The sequence below is a fragment of the Oryctolagus cuniculus genome, chromosome 2 (assembly GCF_964237555.1).
Source record: "Oryctolagus cuniculus chromosome 2, mOryCun1.1, whole genome shotgun sequence".
Classification (NCBI taxonomy): domain Eukaryota; kingdom Metazoa; phylum Chordata; class Mammalia; order Lagomorpha; family Leporidae; genus Oryctolagus; species Oryctolagus cuniculus.
In genome coordinates, this window is record NC_091433.1 from 112,263,916 (window position 1) to 112,291,690 (window position 27,775).

Here is a 27,775-nt window from a genome sequence, read left to right on the forward strand (position 1 = left end):
CACATCTGCAAAGTCTGCTTTGCCATTTGAGGTCATTTATTCATAGGTCACAGAGATGAGGAGGTGGACGTCTTTGGGGGCCACTTCTCTACCCCTTGCTCAATCCGTTTCAGAATTTTCAACATAACTGTAATAAAGGATTACAAAGACAAGAGACATGGGACACATTTGGGGTACGTGAATACTAAGAAAATAATGTGGCATATGATTCTAGAGGTGTGGACCAGAAGAGGTGGTGGAGAGTTAAACACAGTGCCCACTTTGGGGTGCGGCGAAAGTGCCAAATCAGATGCTGATGCAAGCCACAAGGTATATAAATGGACCAGCAGAAAAGCAGACCAGGACAGGTACAGGAGAGGCTTTCAAAGGGAGGACAGAGTGGTGGATGTGCAGGTTGTGGATGCGCTCGTGATGCCGGGGTGTGGACCCTTTTGGGTGACTGCGGTAGCCTTGAGGTCCACCCTGGACGCGACATGGGACTGTTGTCCCCTGGCGTGCCACTCCGCTGCTGCGTCCTTGGCTGTGGCGCCCATCACAGGACCCTGCTTTGCCTTGCAGGTATGCTGGGGACCTCCTGGATGAGGACATCTTCCAGGGGAAGGAGCTCGTCAGCAGTCGCTCCCTGCAGGCGCTGGTGGCGGGGCTGAAGGCCTACAGTACCTGGGAGAACATCAGCTGTCTGCAGGACTGCCGAGAGTGCACCGGCGGCATGGTGAGCCCCCAAGGCCTGGCGGGTCTGGCGGGTCCCCCACAGGCCCCCGGGGGTCCCCTCACCAGAGGCATGGTGAGCCCCCAAGGCCTGGCAGGTCCGGCGGGTCCCCCACAGGCCCCCGGGGGTCCCCTCACCAGAGGCATGGTGAGCCCCCAAGGCCTGGCAGGTCCAGCGGGTCCCCCACAGGCCCCCGGGGGTCCCTGCTACACAGCACACTTTAAGGGAGCATCGCATAGCTGGTGGAGGCAGGTGGCCATCCGACTGCTCCTGGGTCTCTGGCACCTCTCTTCTTGGCCTTGCTGTCTAGCGTGTCGCCCTCATACCATGCTGCGAGGGCTGATAGAGACCACATTAGTACAGTGCTTGGTCTGCAGTGCCTGGCTCAGACGCTCGGAAGTTACCATTGACCTTGGCGGTGGTGGTTGACGTATGGGAAAGGATTACTGAGGGTTCCCGTGATCAAAGCTCTGCCCTGCTGTTTTAATCCCCTGGGGAAGTGGGGGGGGTGGGGCACAGGAAATGACCCCCGTGAGTCCCCACAGATGGGAAGGAGCGAGAGGGCAGAGTGTGTGGAGACTGGTATGACCCCAGCCCCAGGCCTCAGGCTGGGTTATGTAGGCAGGGGTACAAGGTGTGAGGAAGCCTCATATTAACCTTTGCGGAAGGAAGTGAGGCTCCAAGGGCAGCTGGGATCTGTGTTCCAGTCCCATTTTCCTGAGGGGAGGCACCTGCAGGTTGCAAGGAGTCTCTCTCCTTGTGGGGGCCCAGAGGGGTGGGAAGGTGGACCTAAGCAGGGTTTCTGAGGACCGGACACAGAGACATCAGCTGCCTTGGAATCTGGGATTCCCTACAGCCATGCCCCCCAGGGATCCCCCACTTTATCCCAGTGTGGGCAGATGTGGCAGCTACTGGGACCTCCGATTGCCTCCCAGAGGATGGGGGAAGGAGGGAGGCCTTACTGGGCTTTGATCTGGATCTCATGGCCAACTCCATTGAGTATTTGCTTAAAAACAGCAGCCCTGTAGCTGAATGGGAGCTTGAAGAGGTTTAGCTTCCGGTGAGGAAGAGGTCAAGAGCAAGTCAGGGGTAGCTGGAGAAAAGTGAGAGGCAGGATGAGTTTCCAGGACACCCGCCCTCTGTCCCAGCCAGGGATCCCATGCGGAAGTGAGAGGGGAGGGGTCAGGAGGGGCTCGCCCTTCCCAACAAGAGCTGCAGCCGGACCTGGGGACCTTGTGCGCGTGAACCATGGTGCCTGCTCAGCTGAAAGTCAGTGTGACTGTGTCCCTGAAGGTGCCTAAGTACAGCTGTGTCTACCATGTGATGGTGGTGAATGTTTGCTTTGTTCCTGCGGGGATGTTGTGTGGAATCCACAAAGGAAAGACAGAGAATGGAGAATAGAGTGGCAGCTGGCCCTGGGGCGCAGCTGGGCAGAAGACCAGGTCCTCCGGGGCAGCCGTGGCAATGGCTCCTCACGGTCTTTCATAGCAGCCTGTTGGGTCAGGTAGCCCCTGCCAGGCTGCTGGTCTCCACCTGCAGCACCAGGGAGGTGACTGCCTCTGCAGCCAGTGGATGGGCAGCAGCTGAGAACAGAACTGCAGATTCCAGGGCAGAGTAAGAAGGTTTGGTCAGCAGGGGAGAGGCAAGAGTTGAAGTGAGCCCCCAGCCTCCAGAGGGAAGAGTGGACACTGCTGGGGGCACCGAGCCAGCTAGATCTGCTCACCCCTGATGGGTGGTTCCACCTGAGGGTCCACTCTGAGCCATCTGTGGTCCTCCAGCCTGGTCTTCCTCCCTGGGCTCATTCCCTTGGTGCATTCCATGGGCTGCGTGTCCAGTGGCCTCACGCTCCTAGGCTTTCACAGCCTTCCTACAGAGAGAACCCCTGTACCCCTCTAGGTCCTCACGACCCCCACCCCAGTCCTCATCCTGGCCCCAGCGTGCATTCTGGAGGGCCGTGTTCTCTCTCAGTCCATCCTGAACCCAGGCAGGGCTGCCCCAAATGCTCGACCTCACCCTGTGGCCAGAGCTCCTTCTCAGCCATCCTGGCGTTGGCTCCCCATGACCACCCTGAGCTATAAACCCCTGATCCTCTCTTTACATTCAATAATTTGCTACAACAGCTCTGGGTGTTCAGGGAAACATATTTACCAGTTACTATAAGTGATGTTTTAGAGGATACAAATGAGCAGCTAGATGAACAGGTGCATAGACTGAGTCTAGAACATAAGAGCTTCCCTCCCTATGGAGTTGGGGTGTGCTACTCCCACTCCTCTCAGCGTATAGATCAGTTCACCAACTTCGAAACTGTCCAACTCACATATATTAGGGATTTTTTGGAGACTTCATAGGCATGATTGAGTATTAACTCTATTGTTATTTTACAAATGAGTATACTGAGGCTGGATAGGAGGGCGGTGAGGGCAGGGCGCATGTCTGCAGCCGGCTGACTCTAGTGTGGGGCATTTCAAAGCAGCCCTGGACTGAGTGATGAGAGATTCACCTGCAGACTGCCAGAGAGGTAGAGTAATGGACAGGTGGACTGCTTAATGGAGTGAATGAATGTATCCATTTTTCTCTTTTGAAATATATTTAATTATTGCAAAAGTTTATTTAATGAAAAATTTAGTATAAAAAAGGCACATGACCCAATTTAGCATCTTGGTAGAACAGGTTCTTTGGCGAGGGGGCCTGGGTTTCTCAAGGCTTCTGTGTGATGGTACTGTTTCCTCACACAGCCTCCATTCCAGTGCTCTTCTGTTGTGCCCTGCTCACCCTCCCACACACTCATCTGTCACACCACTCATAAAGCGGTGTTCCCTGGACATCTCTGCTGCCACCATTTAATTTTGACAACTTCTTGTCCATAAATTGTTGCAGTGTGGGAGGGTGTGCTTTGCTTACGGTGCCTGTTCAGAGGACTCAGAGGTTCCTTATATGTGCATTTTAGTTGACACAGTCAGACATATTTGTGGGGTACAGTGTGACATCTTGGGACGTGTGCACAGTGTAAGAGCATCAGATCAGGGTAACTGGTGCATCCGTCACCTTAGACATTTATCCCGTCTTCCTGTTGGGCACATTCAAAATCCTCTCCACCAGTGCTCTTGAAATACACAATCAATTGTTGTCAACCACAGTTACCCTACTGGGCTTTAGAGAATTAGAAGTTATTCCCCCTGCCCAATCTACCCCTGGACCTGTTCACTCTCCTCTGAAGAATAAATACTCTGTACATCCATTTTTCTTTGGAATTTGGGATTAATCCACAAAAGTTGACCCCATTGTTCTCTTATTGCTTTATTATTACAGTTTTACTCCAAAGACTTTGTTTTAAATGTACGACTTTGTTACTTTTGTGGGGGAAGAAATGCTGTGGTGTTGTCCATAGCAGCTTGTAGCTGGATGAAGAGTAGCATCTATCCGTAGGAGTCTATGGACGGAGGTGCTGGTTGATGGAGTCAGTAAGTGAATGTGCGTGTCCAGTCCTCCTTTTTTGAAAAGAAATAGGCCACCCGTATTCAGGGCATGGACATTGGCACTAGGAGCTTCACAGGTCTGTGTCAACAGCTCAGTTGTTGGGAACAAATCCTGTTGTCACTGTGTCTAGTTCAGGAGACAGGGACTTGAGGATAGGGTAGGAAATTATTGAACAATTTACCAAGACCTGATCTGAATTTCATGCTCAGCTCCTATGCTATTGGTTTTCACCTGTACTCTAACAATACAAGCCTGGGAAATCCTGTTTCTCTCAGCTGCTAGCGTGGATGTTTCTTGTTGTTGCCTAAAGTGGCCATCATCTGTGTTGGAGAATGCAGATCTTAAATCACATTTATTGTATTATTTCTTCCAATTACAAAAGTAATGCATATCCTTTATAGAGATTTTTGTAAATACAGAAGAACATAAATATATCCCATAATTATACTTCTCAGAGACAATTGCTGTTTGCACTTTTTTTTTTTTTTTTTTGACACGCAGAGTGGATAGTGAGAGAGAGAGACAGAGAGAAAGGTCTTCCTATTTGCCGTTGGTTCACCTTCCAATGGCCGCCACGGCTGGCACGCTGCAGCCGGCGCACCGCGCTGATCCAAAGGCAGGAGCCAGGTTTTTCTCCTGGTCTCCCATGGGGTGCAGGGCCCAAGCACTTGGGCCATCCTCCACTGCACTCCCTGGCCACAGCAGAGAGCTGGCCTGGAAGAGGGGCAACCGGGACAGAATCCGGCGCCCCGACCAGGACTAGAACCCGGTATGCTGGCGCCGCTAGGTGGAGGATTAACCTATTGAGCTGCGGCACCGGCTGCTGTTTGCACTTTTTGCACTTTATTCTTCCTGTGTGTTCTGTATGTCTGTGTAACATTTGTAACCTCCTCTTTCCCCCCAGAGCTGAGATGGGTACTTTTTCTTATCACACTTTCATAGTAAAGCTTTTTTAAGATTTTTTATTTGAAAGACAGTTACAGAGAAGAGGGAGAGATAAGGGGGGAGAGAGAGAGAGAGACAGAGAGAAAGAGACAGAGAAATAGAGAATCTCCCATTTGCTGGTTCACTTCCCAAATAGCCACAATGGCCAGGGTTGGGGCAAGTCAAACCAGGAGCCAGGAACTCCATCCAGATCTCCCATGTCTGTGCAAGGGCCCACACGCTTGAGCCATTTTCTGCTGCTTCCCGGGCACCTTAGCAGGAAGCTGGATTGGAGGTGGAGCAGCCAGGACTCGAACTGGCGCCCACGTGGGATGCTGGCACTGCAGGGAGCAGCTTAACCCTCTGTGCTACAATACCCCCCCACCCCGCAGTGAGTTTTAAATAGATCATGTACAATAAGTAATTCAACCAATCTTTCAGGTCATATTAATGTCTCTCATGACTATAAACAACACTATAGAAAACTTTCTAGGAGTAACCTTTTTTGCATACCTATGGTTGTTTTCTTAGGATCAAGTATTTAAATGATACTGGTATTTTCAGCAAGGTTATACCAACTTCCACTCCCACCAGCAGTCGAACACGGAGCACTGAATAGTTTCTGGATTGGTAGTTTTCCAGTTCTTTTGACCATGACTTAAAGAAAAAGCTACACTTCTCATTATATCCCAGTATTTACAAACACACATACACGAACTTAAACAGAGACGTTTCATGACTGTGCTAGCCCTGTTAATATGATGTGCTCTAGTAGTTTCCTCTTGTTTTGTATCATTTTCAGAAAATCTTGTCATGTTGCATTCAACTGATTTCGTGACCTGCGGGTGTGTCACAGCCCGCTGTTCCATAAACAGCCCAGACTCATTGATCAAACAGAACGGGTCTGCTATGGATACCTGAGAGCTACAGGCCAGCAAAGTTTGTCTCTGATAAAAAGCTGGAGTTTCAGGTGAATGCATCAGCCATCCCTGGTTAGGGGGTGAGTTATGTGCGGACCATCTCTTCTGATAATCCCATGTTCAGGGGAATGTTACTGCTTTACCCTTTTGAGACTGAAGCCTTTGTATTTGAAGATGGAAGAGATGACAACCTGTAAATGTAAGCACTGATGCTTACAAAAAGTAAACAGTGTGGCTGTTTTTGATCTGGGGAGGAAGGAATGTGTGTGGCAGACATTTCTGTCTGGTATAGGAGAGAGTTCCTGGCCTCAGCACCCTCACCCTGGAAACCCTTGGAGTCTGAGACTTCCTCCACACATTTAGCTTCCATAACATATGGCGATTGATTGTATTTTATTATTTTATTTTTCTAAGATTTATTTATTTATTTGAAAGGCAGTTACACAGAGAGAGGAGAGGCAGAGAGAGAGAGAGGCAGAGAGAGAGAGAGAGGTCTTCCATCTGCTGGTTCACTCCTCAATGGACCGCATTGGCTGGAGCTGTGCCAATCCGAAGCCAACAGCCAGGAGTTTCTTCTGACTTTCCCATGTGAGTGCAGTGGCCCAAGGACTTGGGCCATCTTCCACTGCTTTCCCAGGCCATAGCAGGGAGCTGGATTGGAAATGGAGCAGCTGGGACTTGAACTGGCGCTGCCCATATGGGATGCTGGCACTGCAGGTGGTGGCTTTACCTGCTACGCCACAGCACTGGCCCCTGTGGTGGTCAGTTTTAGAAAACATTACCACCCTGGGTCGGGAAGTCAGGAGGAAGACGTAGGTCTGCTGTTGCCCCTGGGATCTGGGCAGTTCTTGCTTCCTTTGGGTGCTGAACGTTGCAGGAGTCATATTTTGTTGCAGTGAAATCAGTAATGGAGCCCACAAGCAGAAATGAAGCTTTGGAATCAGATCCTAATTTAGTCTTTTCACCCCTTTTGTTTCCAAGCTCTAATTTTTCTATCTCTGCCTTTTCAGCCCCACCTGTCACCTTTCTCTGCATGAAGCCTAGGATAAATGCGATTTCATACTAAAAAGGAAAGAGTTACAAAATCTGATCATTGAGTGAAGAATAGTGGTTGGGACATTCATAATTCATAGCAACATTTCATAGCTGTTAGGACTGCTGGTTAAGAATCATTAAAGTATTGCTAAGGTCTCTTAATGTGCAGAACAGGGTGTGTGTTCCCTGTGCTGTCGGCCAGGAAGTGTGCAGAGAGAGCCCCATGCTGTGCCTGGAAGTGCAGGGCCCTGTGATGGCAGTCACAGGAGTGCTGAGGGCTCTGACCAAGTAGGGACAGACTGCAGACACAGCCTCCTGGGTGACACTCCTCACTCTTGGCCAGAGATGGGTACTCAGCAGTTTGCAAGACACCGACGTCAGGCAGTGAAGGGCAGTACTTTCATTTAATTCCTTTTTCTTTAACTGATAAAAGCATACTTCAAAAGGTTCATGGAAAATGGAATAGAAATATTATTTTGTTTTGATGCAAAAAACTTGAAGTCTTGGTGGCAGGCATGGTGCAGCAGGTAAAGCTGCCTCCTGCAAGGTTGGCATCCCATATGAATGCTGGCAAGAGTCCTGGCTGCTCCACTTCCAATCCAGCTTCCTGCTAATGCACCTGGGAGAGCAACAAACATGGCCCGGTGCTCTGGCCCCTGCCACCCATGTGGGAGACCCAGCTGGAGTTTCTGTCTCCTGGGTGTGGCGTGGCCCCACCCCAGCTGTTGCAGCCATTTTGGGGAGTGAACCAGTAGATGGAAAACTTGTCTCTAACTCTTCCTTTCAAATAAATAAATAAATAAGTCTTTAAAAATTGAATACTATGTATAGCTTGTTCATAATATGCATGCTCCATGAATTGTTGAAGACTTCTCTTACATAAAAATTATACATGTTTATATAGTACTATGTAATGTTTTCATACATGTATTCATTGTATGATGTTTATATTAAGGTAACTATATCTCCACCTTTAGCATTTATTTATGGTGATAACATTCAAAAGTCCTTTCTTTTAGCTTTTTAAAAATACTTGCAGTACTCATATATTATCTTTATAGTCACCATGTTGCGCACCTCTCTCTCCTGCCTAATTGTAATCCTTCTCTTCCCACGAGGACAGTGGTCTCAGAGAGAGGAAAAAAGTCAAGTGGGCCCTGGGATTGCCCCAGTTTTCTTAACTAGGACAGAGCCTAGGGACTGCCTGAGTCGAGGACATGAGAGTCCATGGAAACCAACGAGGTAGCATCCAGAGGAGAGAGGAGCAGACAGAGAGAACTGGATGGAGAGAGGGCTCCGACGTGTGCAGCAGGTCCTCCTTGCATAGTCAGCTGATATTGACTGGTGCATGTGTGCAAGGGGATGACGTGGGGCTGAGGAAGGAATCTCCTGGGAGGATTAGAGGGAGCTGTGTCCAGTGTTCACACCGGAGCAGAAACAGAGCCTTCCACTACCAGCTGATCTGAAATACCTCAACATCCATGGCCCCAGGAAAGAAGAGATGTGTATATACAAAAGAACACAGCAACCATGACAGAGGATGTCTCACTGGAAACAAGGCAAGGAAGAAGACACTGGGACACCTGTAAAGAAAAGAAATCAATCAAAAATTCTAGATCCACAGAAGTACAATAAGGACAGCTTTAGAATTTTAAAAGTAGGAATGGCCCGCGCCACGGCTCACTAGGCTAATCCTCCACCTGGGGCACCAGCACCCTGGGTTCTAGTCCCAGTCAGGGTGCCAGATTCTGTCCCGGTTGCCCCTCTTCCAGGCCAGCTCTCTGCTGTGGCCAGGGAGTGCAGTGGAGGATGACCCAAGTGCTTGGGCCCTGCACCTGCATGGGAGACCAGGAGAAGCACCTGGCTCCTGCCTTCGGATCAGCACGGTGCACTGGCCGCAGTGGCCATTGGAGGGTGAACCAACGAAAAAAAGGAAGATCTTTCTCTCTGTCTCTCTCTCTCTCACCTGTCTAACTCTGCCTGTCAAAAAAAAAAAAAAAAAACACCATAGAAAAGTATTTATTTACTTATTCCTTTGAAAGATCAACAGAGAGAGAGACAGACAGATGTCGTCCATTGCTAGTTCACTTCTCAAATGGCCACAACAGCCAGAGCTAGGCAGGCTAAAGCCAGAAGCTGGGAACACCATCCTGGTCTCCCACATGGGTGACAGGGGCCCAGGCATGCTAGCAAGAAGCCGGATGGGAAGCAGAGCAGCCAGTATTCAAACCGGTTCTCTAACAGGGGATGCCAGTGCCGTGAGTGGCAGCTTAACCTTCTGCACCACAATGCCAGCACCCTTTAGTTTTTCATATAGTAAAAGTCAATCGGCAATGAATCATTCCTACTTCTTTTTTTTTTTTTTTTTTTTTTTGATAGGCAGAGTGGATAGTGAGAGAGGCGGAGGATTAGCTAGTGAGCCGCGGTGCCGGCCTTAAATACTTCTTTAAAAAAAAAAGATTAATTTATTTGAAGGTAGAGTTATATATATATATACATACATATATATACATACATACATATATATATATATATATAGAGAGAGAGAGAGAGAGAGAGAGAGAGATCCTCCGTCTACTGGTTCATTCCCCAAATGGCCACAACAGCTGGGCCTGAGCCAGGCTGAAGCCAGAAGACAAGAACTCCATCTGGATCTCCCGTGTGGGTTGCAAGGGCCCAAGTACTTGGGCCGTCTTATGCTGTTTTCCCAGGCACATTATCAGGGAGCTGGATTGGAAGTGGAGCAGCCGGCACTTAAAAAGGCACTCATACAGAATGCCAGTGATGCAGGCAGAGACTTAACTCACTGTGCCACAACAAAACCTTTTTTTTTTTAAAGAAATACTAAAGAAGGTCTTCAGGCAGAAGGAAAATGATACCAAAGAGAAATATGGACTTGCATAAGGAATAAAAAACACCACAAAGAGTATCTATATGAGTAAATATGTGTTTTTCTAGGTATTTAAGCATCTTTGAGAGATAATTAACTATTTAAACAGAAACACTAACCATGTAATGTGAGGTTTATAGCACATGCAAAACCAAAACGTGACAAAAATATCAGAAAGTCCACGAGGGAGAAAAGGAAGTTTTATTTTAATGTTCTTGCATTGTATGTGAAGTCCTATAGCATCACTTGAAAGTAGATAGTGGTAACTAAAGGTTTATAACCCTTATAGTCTCTGAGGCTATCAGTTAAATAATACGACAAAGAAATATACCCAAACAAAATCAAATCATAACAATACTAATTAACCCAAATGAAGGCAGGAAGAGGAAATACGGAAGAATAAAGAGATTGTCCAGGGGCCGACTTTGAACCCCGAGGGCCTGTCTGCAGAGCCCATGCTGTGGTGCAGACGGCTGTGCATTGGCCTCTGCCCTCTGCTCCAGCTGCATTCTCCTTCCTGGGACGAGCACAGCTTGAATCTAACTTGTGACTTTGCATCCGTGGGAACTCGGGCAGCTCCCTCACTTTGCAGATGTCCATAGACACGTCTGGGTGAGCTGCCTGGTGGTTAGTGTTAGTTAAACGGAGCCTCCCTGTGGTGGTAGAGGTTGGTAGGCAGGACCAGATAAACCCTTCTCTTCCCGTGAGACCCTTGGAGATGACCCCCTGCTATTTCCTCCCATTGTATGGTTGAGGGAAATGCAGTGGGATTTGGTTAAGTGACTTACCCCATATCTCTGTGTTAAGTCAGGGAGGAGCTGGCTTTGCACCCGAGTCAGCAAACCCAGCAACGGCCTTGGCCTGCAGCTGTGTGGCGTTCCCAGTGGCCAGAGCCCTACACTTCTCTGTGCTCTGCATTCTGGTTTCTAAATAGTGTGTGTATGTGGAGGATCAAAACGGCCTCATTTGGGCAGGATGCAAACCTTCACTGTGCAGTGGGACTGTGTTTTGCAGCTCTCCGTTGGCCTCTGAGAGTGCAGCTCGGCTGCATCTGAGCAACTCAGGCGTGGGTCACTTCTCTTTGTTTCCTGCCGTCTTTCCTTAAGGATTGATGGAATAATCAACTGATTTCTAAAGACTGTTGGTGCTTAACTCTACATACACGTTGCCTCTTCCTTGTATTCAAGCCATCCTCAATTGACTTTCTAAACTCATTTGAGAGTGATGTTGGGACAGCTACCTGGATCTTACATTCCTGTCTTAGGTGGAGAGAGGACATCAGAGCAGTGGGAGAGGTGCCTTGTTACAGAGGCTGTGCCGCTGGGCGTGGGAAGACTCTCATGGGCGGGGCTCTGTGATCTTAGCTGGACATTACCGCGGAGTGTCTTGGTGTTCTTGTCTATGAAACCCTTGTACAGTTATATATCACTGAATGGCCACATATATTTTGAGAAGTGTGTCATCAGGCATTCTACTGTGTACCCATCACAGGACACACTCCTAAGGATGAATGGTTATAATGTCATTTTTGATACAATCTTAGGGCATGGCCATGGGAGATGCAGTCTGTGGCTGACTGAGCCATCGGGAGGTGACACGTGACTGTATGTGATAGGCACTTGATAAAAACTTGATTCTCTTCTCCGCCCCATTTTGCCGGCTGTAGTAACAGATTACACTGGAGGATAATGACTCTCTCCTTCCCTCCACCCCCTCCCCATCATGATGCATTAGACATACGAGCTGCCTGCCTGGCTGGGGTCCTGGCTGGGGTCCTGTGGCTGCAGCTTTGGACCATGGAGGCAAGTTGCAGTCTCACAAAAAGTAGGCTCCAAAACCTTGGAGCCTGGACCCAATACAAAGTTCCCATCCCTCCTCTGCTGGGATATGGCTGTATATTGAGCCCCAGCTGCTGGCCTTGACCTTGCAAAGCCAGACTTCACATGGACATTCCACAGTGATCCCTCGTCCCTGTGCAACCTGGTCCTGGATGCTCGTAGTCAGAGCCTGTGCCCTCCACGTGGCCCTCTTGATACCAACAACAGAAGGTGCCACTCTTCTCACTGTGCCCTCAGGGTCTGCACAGCAGGGTGTTATGTCCCCCACCTTGCCCCCATCAGTAGATAGCTGCTCATTTCTGTCCCTGGCTGCTTCGTTTCTCCTGGGTGTGTTCCCAAATCCCACACAGAAGAGCAGAGCTGACCAGAGTGGAGTGAAGCGATGTCTGCCCAGCCCTGGAGCAGGATGAAGTCTCAGAAGAGATCTGTGATCCAGCATGATGATAAGGTTATCAGCAAACACACACTGACCTCCCTCTCAAGTAAGACACGGAGCTGCTGTTTGCTGTTTGCAGATGCAAACCAGCTGGACAAGGACTGAGTGATTGTATTTAATGATTGCAAAAGAGAACACGGTACTTGCAAATTAAAAGAAAGTGGGGGTGATGCAGAGTCCCCAGCTTATTCTGTAGACTTTGTCACAAGACCAGTTCCTCAGGGAGATTCAACACCACCTCATTTATCTGGCATCAACCAACCCTTGGAACAGAACCAAGGCCTGAAATAAACAAAGCAGAGCTCTGGGAATCCCAAAGAGATGTCACAAGTCCATGTGCTGGACCCCAAGCCCTTGTCCTGCTACGGAAGGAGCCTGGCCAGCCTGTGCTGGGGTCCTGTTCCTGCTGTTGACACACGCATGGAACCAGGTCTCCCAGTGGGCCTCACAGAAGGCGCTGAGGCTCCCTGAGCGTAGCAGCTGAGGGCACTCAGGAGTACCTGCTGGTGAGCAGATACAAAGGAATTTTTAAAAAACAAAACAGAAAGGCTCAACAATCCCTGAGCATTGGGGGTGGGGGTGGGGGCTTCCCAGTCCTGAGGGTGAATGAAAGCCCACTGGAACACAGAACGTTCCAAGCCATGTGGACCAGAGGAGGGGCAACCACTTGAGGGTCACCCCTCTGTCCTGCATGCTGCAGAGTCGCTGTTTCCTGGAACAAAGACGATGGTGTTTAGATAGCAAGCTTTTCACAACACTGTGCCTTGGACGTGCATCTTTCAAAACAGAGGAGGAGGTCAGCCTGACTCACATCTACTACAGCAGAGGCCATTTTGCTCCCCATCCAATTCCTTAAGGAGGAGCAGAGCCAGGAAAAGTCCTGGCTGGTGCCTGGGTCCTTTCTCACGAATGGTGCTGGTGCGGCTGGCTGGGATTGTGAGTGGGGGCAGGGCAGGGGTGAACTGGACTTTACCGTACCTAAGGCCGAGTGATTGGCGGGGTGGCAGGGAAAAAGAGCATGGGCATGGTCCGGGAGGGTCCAGGCCTGGACATGGCCAACCTCCTGAGAAGAGTCTGTCTATGGTCCAGATGTGCTGTGGCCCTTGTACTAGTGACATCATCAGCCAGACTTGCTGCCCAGCCTCCTTGTCATTTTTCTGGGTCACCCACTGATTTCCGACCTACTCTCTCCCTTTCCATTTCGTTCCTAGGAGACCCCTTTCAATGCAAAGACTGAGGGCCTTGGAGGAAAAGCCCAGACTCTGAGGCTCAGGATTAAAACCCAGACACCTCCTCGGCTCTGGCGTCACTTTCCGAGCAACACGCAGACACCAGCCTGTTGGGCTGTGGGTGTTAGAAAGCCAGTGCAATGAAACCACCTTTGGGTGATGATTGAGTTCTCCATGTTGAAAGAGCCTTGCTCTTGGCACTGGCGCTGTGGCATAGCATGTAAAGCCGCTGCCTGCAGTGCCGGCTTCCCATATGGGCGCCAGTTCAAGTCCCGGCTGCTCCATTTCCAATCCAGCTCTCTGCTATGGCTTGGGAGAGCAGTGAAAGATAGCCCAACTCCTTGGGCCCCTGCACCTGTATGGGAGACCTGGTAGAAGCTCCAGGCTCCTGGCTTCAGATCAGCACAGCTATGGCCGTTGCGGCCATTTGGGGAATTAACCAGCGAATGGAAGACCTCTCTCTCTCTGTGTGTGTGTGTAACTCTGACTTTCAAATAAATAAATAAATAAATAAATAAATCTTTTTTAAAAAATAGAGTCTTGCTCCACGGTGAGAGGAATTAGTTCTTATTTTCCAACGGAGTTTCCATTTGACTCCCTGACCTGCTCGAAGACCCAGCTGTTAAGCTCTGAGGCCCCTATGGGAGTTGCCTCCTCTGATCCCCCTAACAAATGACCCAGGACCAGGAATTGCTATTCCTGTGGTTTTCCCAGGGAGGCAAGGACTAGATCAGAGGCCAGACCTTGCTTCTCCAGCTGTAGCAAAAATCCGAGGTGGGCTTTCTAATTCAGACCTTCCAAATCCAAGGCTCCTCTTTTTTTCTTATGGGGTAGGGAATGGTAACTTAGTGCCCTGACCCTCTGGGTTCTGCATGAATCAGTGCTTCACACTTAACCCTCATTTAACATCACCACACTTTAAAAACAAGCCTCTGTCTCTTGCTCTTAAACTGTGGTCGCTGGACAAAATCATCCCCTGGCGAGAAAGTCCATATGTCATCTTTGTGAGTGTCTGATGTTAGTGGGGCCTATCTTGTCAGGCAAATTAGAGTGGGAGAGTAGCAGGCAGTAAAACTGACCCTCATCACCGATAAAGCAAAGAGAGATTGCTGAAACGACCCAAGGAGAGTCCACTTTATTGGCGACTTTCCTTTGAAGGCCTCGGCTCAAACGTCTTAAAGGCATAAACAAGGCGATGATAAATTTAACGTGGAGTGGCTCACTTCCAGAGCGAGGAGAGAGTAATGCACGGGGCTGGCGGGGATCCAGGGCCAACCAGCCAACTTTCAAATCTACTGTATAGTGTTTATTTTTCTCATTCTACCCTCTCCCGGGCCGGTTCATAGCTCTGCAGAAGTGCTCACCCCACGTCGCCTCAAGGAGACAAGAAGGAGGGAGAGGAAGCTTTGCATGCACACTTCTGGATTTGTGAGCCTCTTAGTTAAGATGCTTTGGGATGCAAATAAGAGAGATCCCTTACAAACTCCTTAAGCCAGAGAGGGGCATGCCTCTTCCAGGGGACAGGAGGAGGAGAGATGTTCTGGGGTCCAGATTTCCTGAGGACCAGGAACCGGGAAGGGATGTGGGATCCGGGCATCTCTGCTCAGTCTCTCCATCCCTGGGGAACCAAGTCCCAGCTGTTGGGTGTCGTGGTGCCTGGCGGTACTCCGTGCTCTTCCCTGCGTTGTGACTGCCCTTTGAGCCTGTGGTGTACAAACTGAGCATTCCTAAACTACGAATCCAAAGTGCTCCAAAAGCCAAAAGTTTTGAGAGCTGACACAAACCACAAGTGGAAAATTCCACCCCTGACCTCCTGTGATGGGTTGTGGTCAAAACACAGGTTTTGTATATATTGTATAAAATTGTCTTTAGACTGCGTGTACAAGGTGCATAGGAAACATAACCAAGTTTCATGTTCAGTCTTAGATCCCATCCCTAAGATACTATGCATATGCAAATATTCCCAAATCTGAAACACTTCTGGTCCCAAGCATTTCAGATAAGGAAAGCCCCACCAGACAGCATCTCCATTCCAGCACCCTGAGATGGTGAATAACAGAACCAGTTCCCTCTGAGTTGAGTGCTTCCCAATCTAGTTCATCCTTGGTTAGGGAACAGGGTCATAAATCACAGAACGTGTGCTGAGGCCCCACTTCTAGTGGTGCTGGAGAAATAGGTGAGCAGGCACATACACGATAACTTTCAAAATAATCTTTAACGCTTTGTAGCTAGTGTGTGGAAATGAATTTAATTTTGCATGTTGACCTTATAGCCAGCAACCTTGTTACATTGTCCTAATTCAATCATCTATTGAAGTTCTTTTGGGTTTCCTATGAAGATAATCATACCATTTGTAACAAATCATAGCTTTGCTTCTCCACTTACAATTATTTGCATTTATTTCTTTGTCTTCATTTATTAAAATGGCAATGATCTGCAGAGCATGCTTAAAAGAAGGCTCTCTGCTGTGGCCCGGGAAGGCAGTGGAGGATGGCCCAAGTGCTCGGGCCCTGCACCCGCATGGGAGACTGGGAGGAAGCACCTGGCTCCTGGCTTCGGATCAGTGCAGCTCTGCTCTGGCCATAGCGGCCATTTGGGGAGTGAACCAACGGAAGGAAGACCTTTCTCTCTGTCTCTCTCTCTCTCTCACTGTCTAACTCTGCCTGTCAAAAAAAAAAAAAAAAAAAAAGAGAGAGAGAGAGAGAGATTCTTTATCGTGTTGAATAAGATCTACTTGGCCCTTGGTTTATGAAGCAGCGTGTGTGTGTGAGTGTGCATGCGTGTGTGTATTTAATATACTGCTCATTTTCTTTGCTGGTAATTTGTTCAGAATTTGAGTTAAGTAGATCTGTTTCATCCCTTTCTCCCAATGAACTTGTCTAATTTGTATATCAAAGTTACATCACCCTATTAAATGTCTTGCAGGTGTTCCTTCTTTTTCTATTATCTGGAAGAGTTTGCATAGAATTGAATTATCTATTCCTTTGATATTTTGTACAAATAACTATAAAGCCATATAGGCCTTGTGGTTTCTTCCTAAGAACATTTTTAGATGGTCAATTCTGTTTCTTTAGTGGTTACGGGCTGTTTGGGTTTCTATTTCTTACTGTGTATGTTTTGGCAATTTATGTTTTTATAGTAATTTGTCCGTTTCTTCTTCATTTGAAGATTTATTGGCATAAAGTTCACAATGCCCTCTTCTCTGTTTAATCCATGCTGTGTCTGTGGCTTTGCCCCGTTGTCACTCTGAATACTTCTTGTTCTCTCTGTCCCCCTTATCTCCCACTCCGTGCTGGTGGGTTTTTCCCCAAAAAATGAACTGTTGGTTCTGTTGATCCTCACCATTATATATTTTTTTTCTATTTCATTAATTCTAGTCTTTATTATTTATTTCCTTCCACTTTCTTTGGGTGTGTTCTCATACTCATTATCTACTATCTTTTTTTTTAAGATTTATTTATTTGTTTGAAAGGCAGAATTGCAGAGAGGCAGAGGCAGAGAGAGAGAGAGAGAGAGAGAGAGAGAGGTTTTCCATCTGCTGGTTCACTCCCCAAATGGCTGCAACGGCCAGAGCTGGGTTGATTTGAAGCCTGGAGCCAGGAGCTTCTTCTGGGTCTCCCATGTGGGTGCAGGGGCCCAAGGACTTGGGCCATCTTCTACTGCTTTCCCAGCCATAGCAGAGAACTGGATAGGAAGTAGAGCAGCCGGGACTCAAACCGTTGCCCATATGGGATGCCGGCATTGCAGAGGTGGCTCTACCAGCTACGCCATCTACTATCTTAATTTGGATATTGTCTTATTAATTTTCCATTTCTCCTTTTCTGTTGTAAACATTGAAAGCTATGCTTTTGTTTTTAAGTGTTGCTTTGGCTATATCAACCATGATTTGATGTGTAATATCTTCTGTTCACTGATCTTAGGTATATTTTAATTTCCATAATGACTTGTTTGATCCATGAATTAATTTTTGATTTCTTAATGTCTGGAATTCAGAAATCATAGTAATAGGCAGCCTTTGTTGAGTTATTATCGTCATCATACTTTTGTTGATTAGCATAAATTCTAACAATTACCCTATAAAGAGGATTATTTTTCTTTTTAATTTTTGTGTGTTTTTCTTGGAATCTAGAAAGACAGACAGACAGAAAGCTCCCATCTGCTGGTTTATTCCCCAAACTCCTACAACAGCCAAGGCTGGGCCAGACCAAAGCCAGGGGCTTGTAACTCAGTCTGGGTCTCTGTGGGGAGCAACTGGGAGCAACTCGGACTAGACTAAGTTACTGGAATTAAGACTTATTCTATGCATCTGCTCTCCCACAATATGGCGCTGGGAGAGGAGAAAACAGCTTCTACACAGCTGCCTCCAGTTCAACCAATAAACTGTGGGACCTGCTCCTGATTGGAGGAGAGCAGCGTACTCAGCGTGTGGGTAGCAGAGTTGGGATTGGCAGAGGAGGACTATAAAGGAGGAGAGAGACGGCATGCACGAGGAACATCTAAGAGGAACATCTAAGGGGAACACCTGTGCAGCCCCAGAGAGAGCCGGCTGGCGGTGTGCCGCTCCCCTGCGGAAGTGGGGAATGTGGCAGGGGGAACCACCCTTCCACGGAGGTGGAAGGGACAGTAGCCAACCCGGGAAGGACCAGCAGCCAACCCGGGAAGGACCAGCAGCCAACCCGGGAAGAACCAGCAGCAAACCCGGGAAGGGCCGAGCAGACGAAAGAACAACGCAGGGTCCTGTGTCGTTCCTCCACGAAGACGGGGAGCGACAGGTCTCCCACACGAGTGTCAGGGACCCAAGCGGTCGAGCCATCCTCTGCTGCCTCTCCCAGGGTGTGCAGTAGCAGGAAGCTGGAGCAGAAGCGGAAGGGCCAGGACTCAGAGCAGGCGCTCTGATGAGGGCCGTGGGCGTCCTGGGGCATCTTAACTGTTGTGCCAAACCCCGCCCTGAAAGCAGTGCTCTTGTGATCTCGGTATTACGTAGGTGAAAGCCAGTGAGCTGACAGCCAGGGCAGTTATCCCAGTACCACACAGCTCCTGAGTCCAGAGAGCCAACATTTAAGCCAAGGCCATTTGGTTAGGGCATAGAACCATGGTGCAGTCCTGCCTGCTTTTCCGTGCTGTTCTTGTTGTTGTTATAATTATGATTATTATATTGTTTTTTCCATTCAAATCCATTGCAGTCTGAAACAATGGCCAGTGGGATACAGATGTTTGAAATTTGTTATGACCTACACTATGGTCTAGACCACAGTCAGTTTCCATGTGTGCCTCAAAGCAGTGTGTGTGCTATGATATGGTGCAGGGTTTCCAATGTGACCCATGGATCAAACCTATTAATGGCTTGGTATTCTCTGCCTTTACTGAGGTTTTGGTCTGTCTAATCTATTGATTATTGGAGACACGTGCTGAAATCTCACAGTGTTGATGGTAGGTTTGGCCACTCTTCAACCTTATTATTTAAAAATTGGATTATTAGATGTTTACCAGTTTAGAATTGTTTTACCTTCCTATTAAATAGCATATTTGATCCTTAGGTAGTGACCCTCTTTATCTCTAATAAGGCCTTAAAAGGCATCTGTCCAGTGCTAATATAAGAACTAAAGCTGCCATCTGGTTAGTATTTGCCTGTTGTATATTTTAACTTTCAACTTTCATGTGTTATGGTGTTCCATTTGTTTCTTATAAAAACATTTGCCTGCTTTTTATGCTTAATTTACCCTGAAAAACTTATATTTAACGGTTTAGTCTATTTATTGTCATTACTGTTGTATTTGAATTAATTTCTCTCATTTTACTCTCTTTAAAAGTCCCGGTTGCCCCTCTTCCAGGCCAGCTCTCTGCTGTGGCCCGGGAAGGCAGCGGATGGCCCAGGTCCTTGGGCCCTGCACCCACATGGGAGACCAGGAAGAAGCACCTGGCTTCTAGCTTCGGATCGGCGCAGCGCAAAGGCCATAGCAGCCATTTGGGGGGTGAACCAACGGAAGGAAGACCTTTCTCTCTGTCTTTCTCTCTCACTGTCTAACTCTGCCTGTAAAAAAAAATTACTTATTTGAGAGACAGAGGGCTCCCATCCTCCGGCTCACTACTCAAATGCCAGAGCTGGGCTGGGCGGAAGTTGGGAACTGGGAATTTAATCCGGGTCCCCTGTGTGGGTGGCACCAGCCTGAATACTGGCACCAACATGGATGCTGCCAGGGGCTGTATAAGCAGGAAGCTGAAGTCAAGATCCAGAGCCCAGCCAGAGCCCAGCCAGAGCTGAGAATCACAGCCAGGCCTCTTGTATGGAACTTGATAGGCCAAATGCCCACCCCATAGAGAGAGAGAGAGAGAGAGAGAGAGGTTTTCTATCCTGGTTCACTCCCCAATTGGCTGCAATGGCCAGAGCTGCGCAGATCCCAAGCCAGGAGCCAGGAGCTTCTTCCAGGTCTCCTACATGGGTGCAGGGGCCCAATGATTTGGGCCATCTTTCACTGCTGTCCCAGGCCATAGCAGAGAGCCAGATCGTAAGTGGAGCAGCCGGGACTTGAATCAGCACCCATATGGGATGCCAGTGCTGCAGGCCAGGGCTTTATCCGCTATGCTATGGCACCAGCAACCCCCCTCCCCCCATCTTGTTCTTTACTTTCTACTTGTTGTGTCTTATCTCTGCTTGTTTGGACTTCTGACATTTAGATTTATGACATTTTTTCCATTTTTCCTTTCTATTTTACCCTTTTATTGTTTTCACTCAATTTTTGATAATTCTGCGATCATCTTACCAATTTTAATATGTGCATTTAGCTTACAAGGTCTAAAGCTAATTATTATCTTTCTTCTCTCCCAACAATAAAAGGGCTTGGATGGCTTTAAATAATCACCAGCTCCCACCTTCCATACTGTTGCTGTTCGTTACTTTAGGACTTTGCATTTTCAATCTCATCTTATCAAACCATTGAATCTTTTATTGTACAGAGCCAGTGTTTCTTTAGAGTTTCCCCCCTTTAACAGTTTCTTTGCTCACAATTCCTTCTTGGATCTCGTTAGTCATTTTCTTTGTTCCTAGAGATCTTCAGATTATCACTTGGTGCAGATTGTGGTTTGCGTTTTTCTGAATGTGTCTTTGTTCCATGCTCAGTCTTGAAAGGTTAAGTATAGAATTCATCACTGACAGGTATTTTCTCTTAGCAATCTGAAGTTTGTGCTACTCATCTGGGTTCACTTGTTGCCAAGGAATCTGCTGTCTGTCTAATTGTAATTGTGGTAATCGCTCTTTTTTTCCCTCTCTGCTTCTACTAAGATAGATTTGTTCATCTATAGTTTCACAGCAAGGTGTGTAGTATGAATTTGGTTGTGTTTTTCCTATTTGAGTTCATCTGAGTGCACTGACTTGGTGGATTTGTGTCACTCACCAGTTCCTGGACATTTTAAGCCACTGTGAACTTGAATATTCCTTCTTCATGTTCTTCCTATTGTCTCCTCCTGGGTGAACTAGGCTGGTATGAATTTCTGCAGTTTTGGTTCTGTTGATTATTGTCTCTCTTTTTTTTAAGATTGATTTATCTATTTGAAAGTCAGAGTTACATAGAGAGAGAAGAAGCAGAGAGAGAGAGAGAGAGAGAGAGGGGTGGGGGGAGGGAGGTCTTCCATCCATGGGTTCACTCTGCAAGTGGCTGCAACGGCCGGAGCTGTGCCAATCCAAAGCCAGGAGCCAGGAACTTCCTCCAGGTCTCCCACATGGGTGCAGGGGTCCAAGGACTTGGGCCATCTTCTACTGCTTTCCCAGGCCATAGCAGAGAGCTGGATCTGAACTGGATCAGCTAGGACTAGAACTGGTGTTCATATGGGATGCCGGTGCTGCAGGCGGAGGATTAACCTGGTGTGCCACAGCTCCGGCCCCTCGAAAAGATCTTTAAAAATTATTTTGTCAAGGGCCAGTGCCACTTGGTTAATCTTCCACCTGCGGCGCCAGCATCCCATATGGGCACCGGGTTCTAGTCCTGGTTACTCCTCTTCCAGTCCAGCTCCCTGCTGTGGCCCGGGAGGGCAGTGGAGGATGGCCCAGGTGCTTGGGCGCCTGCACCCGCATGGGAGACCAGGAGGAAGCACCTGGCTTCTGGCTTTGGATCGGTGCAGCGCCAGCTGTAGCGGCCACTGGGGAGTGAAACAATGGAAGGAAGACCTTTCTCTCCTTCTCTCTCTCTCTCTCACTGTCTACAACTCTACCTGTCAAATAAATAAAAAAAAATTTGTCAAGCATGCTTTCAATGATCGCTATTAGAGAATTTTTGAAAAAGATTATCTGACCTGCTGTATTGATGGAGACCAATATCCCAAGAAAACCTGGCTTCCCTCCCTCCTGCTACCTAAATCGTTTCGGCCGAGTCACTGAGACTTCCCTGCTGCCACCTGCTCCTCTCTGGCGAGGCACGGCACCCCACAGCTCCCTCCCTTCCCATCTCGGTCTCGGCCAGCTTTCCTCTGCTTGACCTCCTGAGCTAGGCACTTTCCATAACTGACTTGGAGTCCTCTCTGCTCCATGAACTCACTCCTTCGGTGATCCTGGCCTTCCCAGGGCTTGAAATACACCCACGTGGCAAGGATTTCCGTGTGCCCAGACCTCAACTCCCATCTCCACACCCCTGTGTGACTCAGCCCCTGGGACGTCTCACGGATTCCCGTGTGGAACAGTCACAGACGCGAGCATCTCATCTTTCCCCACAGGTGTCTATTCCTCCAGGACCTCATAATCCACCTACTTCTCCATGCGCCAGCCTCCCCCTTTCTCCCACACACCCAGGCCCTCTCCAAGTCCTTCCCCATCGTCTCTGTTCCTCCCATGTCTCCCATCTGCACACCACCTTCTCTCTCTCTCTCTCTCTCTCTCTCTCTCTCTCTTCCTCCTCCTCCTCCTCCTCCTATGGTCTGTGTTCTACTCAGCGACTGGAGTAATCTCTTTAAATCACAAGTACTCCTCCTCCAACGCTTAGAGTTTGTCTTTGACTTCACATTGCACCTATGCTTACAGGAAGAAATCGCCAGGTTGGCTCCTGAGGCTCTGAGTGATTTGACCCTATCTCCGGGTTTAGTCCTGGGGCACTCTGTGCTTCTTGGTGACCTCAGGCTGTTTGCACCTGCTGCCCTCTCACCATGACCAAGGGTTCTCCCATTCCTAGCTCAGCTGATGTCTCTTGTTAAAGGTTCCAAACTCAATGAGGTCTCTGAGAAATGTCTGACATCCAGCTAAGAAGTGGTCCCTCTTACTACTTTTTCTTTCCCACACAACCGCCAATCTTCTTCCTGGGACTTGCCACAGAATTTTAATTACTTACAAGCATACTTCAGAAAGTTCATGCAGAGGTGGGCATTTGGCACATGGTTAAATTGCTCCCCGAGACACCTGCATCCCATATTGGAGGGCATTGTTTGAGTCCTGGTCCCCCTGCTTCTGACCTAGTCCTGCTAAAGTGCACCTTGGGAGGCAGCAGAAGGTACCTCAAGTCCTTGGCTCTCTGCCACCCCTGTGGGAATCCTGGATGGAGCTCCAGGCTCCTGGCTTTGGGTCAGTCCTAGGATTGTGATAACCCATGATGCTGCAATGGTTGAAGTTGTCATAGGCTTGGGGACTTCACCAGTGGACCTGACTTGAATCTCTGTGTGGGCTCCCTATCACAGGATATTGTCTAACCACGCCAGACTGTGAAGACTGGTTTAGGTACCTACAGCAGTGCACAGACACTGACACGGCCACAAGGATTAAGATCAGTCAGAGAATCGTGGCAGCACCAAGTGGACAAAATAATTCAAAATAGTTGCTTTAAGGAAGTCCAGTTAACTTCAAGAAAACACAGAGAAATGATTCAGAAATTTGTCAGACAAATTTAACAGATATTGAAATATAATAATAACAATAATAATAATTGAAAACCAAAAATCCTGGAGCAGGAAAAAATGCGATGAACACAATGTAGAAATTGTAGTAGATAGTTTCAACATCAGGATTGATCAAGCAAAGGAAAGAATTGAACTTGAAACAGGCTGATTGAAAGTTTATACTTGGAGAAGGAAAAGGATGAGAAGGAATGACAATGCCTTGTGGGATTTGTGGAATAATATCAATAGGGCAAACGTGCAGGTCATAGATATTTAAGAAGCAGTAGAGAAAGAAAAATGGGTTCAAAATAGTAGAAAACATTTAAATCTAAAGAAAGGTTTAAATATTCAGATACAGGAAAATCAAAGGTCTCCAACCAGTTTCAATCCAACTAAGACTACCCTGTAATATTTTACAATTGAAGTGTCATAGATCAAAGACCAAGAAGGGATCTTGAAAGTACTAAGAGAAAGGATGGAAATAGCCTACAAGGCTCCCAGGGTGGCTAACAGCAGACTTCTCTGCAGAGAGCTTACAGGTCGGGTGAGAGTTGGATGGTATATTAACGTGTCACAGGCAAACCACGGGCAGGCACGAACTCTGTGCCCAGTGAAGCTGCCCTTCAGAAACGAAGGAGAGAGGAAGACTTAGACAAATAAAAGCTGAGGGGATTCATCACCACCAGCGCTGTCCTACAAGAAATAAGTACTAAAGGGAGTTATTGAAGCTGAAAGGAAGGGGCATTAGTGAGTAACAAAAAAAGGTGAAATACAGGACTCTTAGGGAAAAGTACACAGTCGAATGCAGAATACTGTAACAATATCATGGTGGTATGAAAATTATCTGTGCCCTTAGTCTGAAGTTTAAAATATAAAATTGTCAAAGTAATAGCAATAATTTGTTGAGTAGTATTCAGTATAAAATGATATAAGTTATGACATCAGAAATTCAAAATATGGGGGGAGTTGAATATAAGTGTAGAGTTTTTTTTTTTTTATAGCGATCAAAGTTAAATTGCTACCAGTGTAAACTGCCCATTATTACTTTAAGATTTGTTTTGTAAGCTTCATGGTAACTAAAAGCAAAAACATATAAAAGGTAAACTAAAAATTTAAAAAAAGGAATCAAAATATAATAAGAAAGAAAAATCAATTAATCACAAAGGAAAACTGCAACAGAGGAAGGAAGGATCTACAAAACAACCAGGAAACAGTTAACAAAATATCAGTAGTCCTTTACCTAGTAGTGATTACCTTGAAAGTAAATGGATCAAGTTATCCAGTGAAAAAACACAGAGCAGCGGAATGGATGAAAACAAGACCCCTGGTCTATGTTGCCTACAAGAGATTCACTCAGCTTTCAGGACACACACACAGATTTGAAAGTGAAGGAAGAGGAAAAAATATGCTATGCAAGGAAACCAAAGAGAGCAGAGTAGCTGTAGTTCTATCAAATAAAGCAGACAGAGGGGGTCATTACATAATGATCAAAGGCCAGTGCAGCAAGAGAATAGAATATGTATGCACCCAACATTGGAGCACCCAAATAGAGAAGGCAAATGTTAGTAGATCTAAAGGGATATATAGACTATAACTCTTCTACAACAAAAGTAGGAGACTTCAACACCCCACTTTAAGCAATGGACAGACAGAAAGTCAGCGAAGAATTATTGGATTTAAGCTGTACTCTCCACCAGATTGATGAATCAAATATTTACAGAACATTTCACCCAAGAGCTGAAAAATGCATTCTTTTCGACAGCATTAGCAACATTTTCCAGGATAGATCTTATGTTAGGTTACAGAATAAATCTTTTTATTTTATTTTATTTTTTAAAGATTTATTTATTTATTTGAAAGTCAAAGTTACACAGAGAGAGGAGAGAGAGAGAGAGAGAGATAGAGAGAGAGAGAGGTCTTCTGTCTGCTAGTTCACTCCCCAGATGGCCTCAATGGCCAGAGCTGCGCTGATCCGAAGCCAGAAGCCAGGAGCTTCCTCCGGGTCTCCCACGTGAGTGCAGGGGCCCAACGACTTGGGCCATCCTCCACTGCCTTCCCAGGCCATAGCAGAGAGCTGGATCGGAAGAGGAGCACCCAAGACTAGAACTGGCGCCCATATGGGATGCTGGCGCTTCAAGCCAGGGCGTTAACCCGCTGCGCCACAGCGCTGGCCCCACAGAATAAATCTTAACAAATTTAACAAGACCAAAGTCCTTGGGCCCTGCACCCGCATGGGAGACCAGGAGAAGCACCTGGCTCCTGCCATCGGATCAGCGCGGTGCGCCGGCTGCAGCGCGCTGGCCGCAGCGGCCATTGTGGGGTGAACCAACGGAAAAGGAAGACCTTTCTCTCTCTCTCTCTCTCTCTCTCTCACTGTCCACTCTGCCTATCAAAAAAAAATTAAAAAAAAGATCAAAGTCATATCAAGTTCCTTTTCTGACTACAATGGTATAAAACTGGAAACCAAAGCACAATAAGCCTCAGATGTTACACATACATGGAACACTCAATGGATCAATGAAGACACTTAGAGAGAAATTAGAAAAAGTTTCTTGAGACAAATGGAAATGAAAACACACCATAGAGAGCCTGTGGGATAAAGCAAAAGTGGCTGTAAGGTGAATTTGTCGTAAAACACGAATACCAAAACAGAAGGAAGATCTCAAATAAACAACCTAATATTGCTTCAAAGAATTGTAAAAGTAAGAACAAACTAAACCTAAAATCAGTAGAAGGAAAGAAATAATAAATATCACAGCAGAAATAAATCAAATGGAGTCTTAAAAATACAAAAGATCAATGAAATGAAGAGTTGATTTTTCACAAAAAATAAGTAAACTGACAAACTTTAGCTAGACTAACTAGAAAAAAATACAAAATAAAATCAGAGATGAAGAAGCAGACAGCAGAAACATAAATGATCATTAGGGACTGTTGCGAACAATTGTACGCCAATAAACTGGAAAATCTAGAACATATGGGTAAATTCATAGCCACATACAATCTACCAAGAAATAGAAAAGCTGAGCAGACTAATGCATAAGAAGACTGCGTCGGTAATAAAAACTATTTCATAAAGAAAAATCCAAGACCTGGTGGCTTCACTGTTGGTATCAACACTTTGCAATGGAAGAGGAGGGGAGCCCTTTCAGACTCGTTCTGAGAGGCTAGGAGTATCCCAACATCAAAGCCAGACAGAGACATGCATGAACAACAAATGTCCCTAATGTGCATAGATGCAAAAAGTCAAACAAAATATTAGCAAGAAATAACAACACGTCAAGAAGAGAAATCATTAACTGCAGTCCTTGCAATTCATCCCTGGGATGCAAGGACAGTTAACATGTGCAAATCAATAAACATAATATATCACATTGACACAATGAAGGGCAAAAATGGGGTCATTTCAATAGATGCAAAGAAAACATTTGACAAAATTCAACATCCCTGTTAAGAGTTGATAAATTCAGTAGAGTTACAGAATATAGAATCAGCATCAAAAAAAATCAGTAGTATTTATATATGCTAAGTATGAACTAAGTGAACCAAAATCAAGAATACAATTTCTTTTTTAATAGTTACCAACAAACAAATTTAGGAATCAATTTAAGCAAGGACATAAAGACTTCTAAAATTAAAATGTAAAATACTGATAAAAAACATTGAGAAAGATGTGAGGGGAAATATATCCCATGTTCATGGATTATAAGAATTAATATTGTAAGTGATCTACAGATTCAATTCAACACCTATCAAAATGTCAATGTCCTTCTTCACAGATATAGTAAAAACAATCCTGAAATTTGTGTGCAATCGCAAAAGGCCCTGAATAACCAAACTAATCTTGACCAAAAATATTTAAGTTGGAGGTATTATACTGCTGGATCTCAGAGTACCCAATAAAGCCATAGTAACCAAATCAACATGATAGTGGCATAAAAGTAGACACATACATCAATGAAACAGAATAGAGAACCCAGAAATAAATCCATGCATTTATACCCAGTTGATTTTAACAGTGATACCAAGAACATACATTGGGGAAAATGGTATTGGAGGAAGTGGATATCCACATGCAACAAAATGAAGACCTTGCACCATATACAAAAAGTAAGTCAAGATGGATTATAGACTCAGGTGTGTTATCTGACACTAGTGAAAAAGACTAGGGAAAAGACATTGGTCTGGGCAAGAATTTTTTTTAAATAAGACCTCAAAAGCACAGGCAACAAAAACAAAAATAGACAACAGTAGACAAATGGGTTTACATCAGTCTAAAACTCTGCATGGCAGAGGAGACAATCAACAGAGTGAAGAGATAACATCTGACAAGGGATTAAACTCCAAAATATGTAAGGAATTCAAGCAGCTGAATAACAAAAGAATCCCAAATTATCTAATTTAACAATGCACAGAAGATGCAAATAGACATTTCTCTAAAGAAGACCTGCAAAAGGCCAACAGG

The 27,775-nt window shown here is 46.5% G+C and overlaps 1 protein-coding gene across 2 annotated transcripts in view; it reads left to right on the top strand.

Annotated features, from left to right (window-relative positions):
- ACOXL (acyl-CoA oxidase like) overlaps positions 1-27,775 on the top strand; it is a 371,066-nt gene that overhangs the window by 187,106 nt on the left and 156,185 nt on the right. For both annotated transcript variants that reach the window (XM_051836339.2, XM_051836342.2), the window contains exon 12: positions 559-712. In XM_051836339.2, the coding sequence (XP_051692299.1) occupies positions 559-712 (154 nt within the window). The remainder of the gene's footprint in view (positions 1-558; positions 713-27,775) is intronic.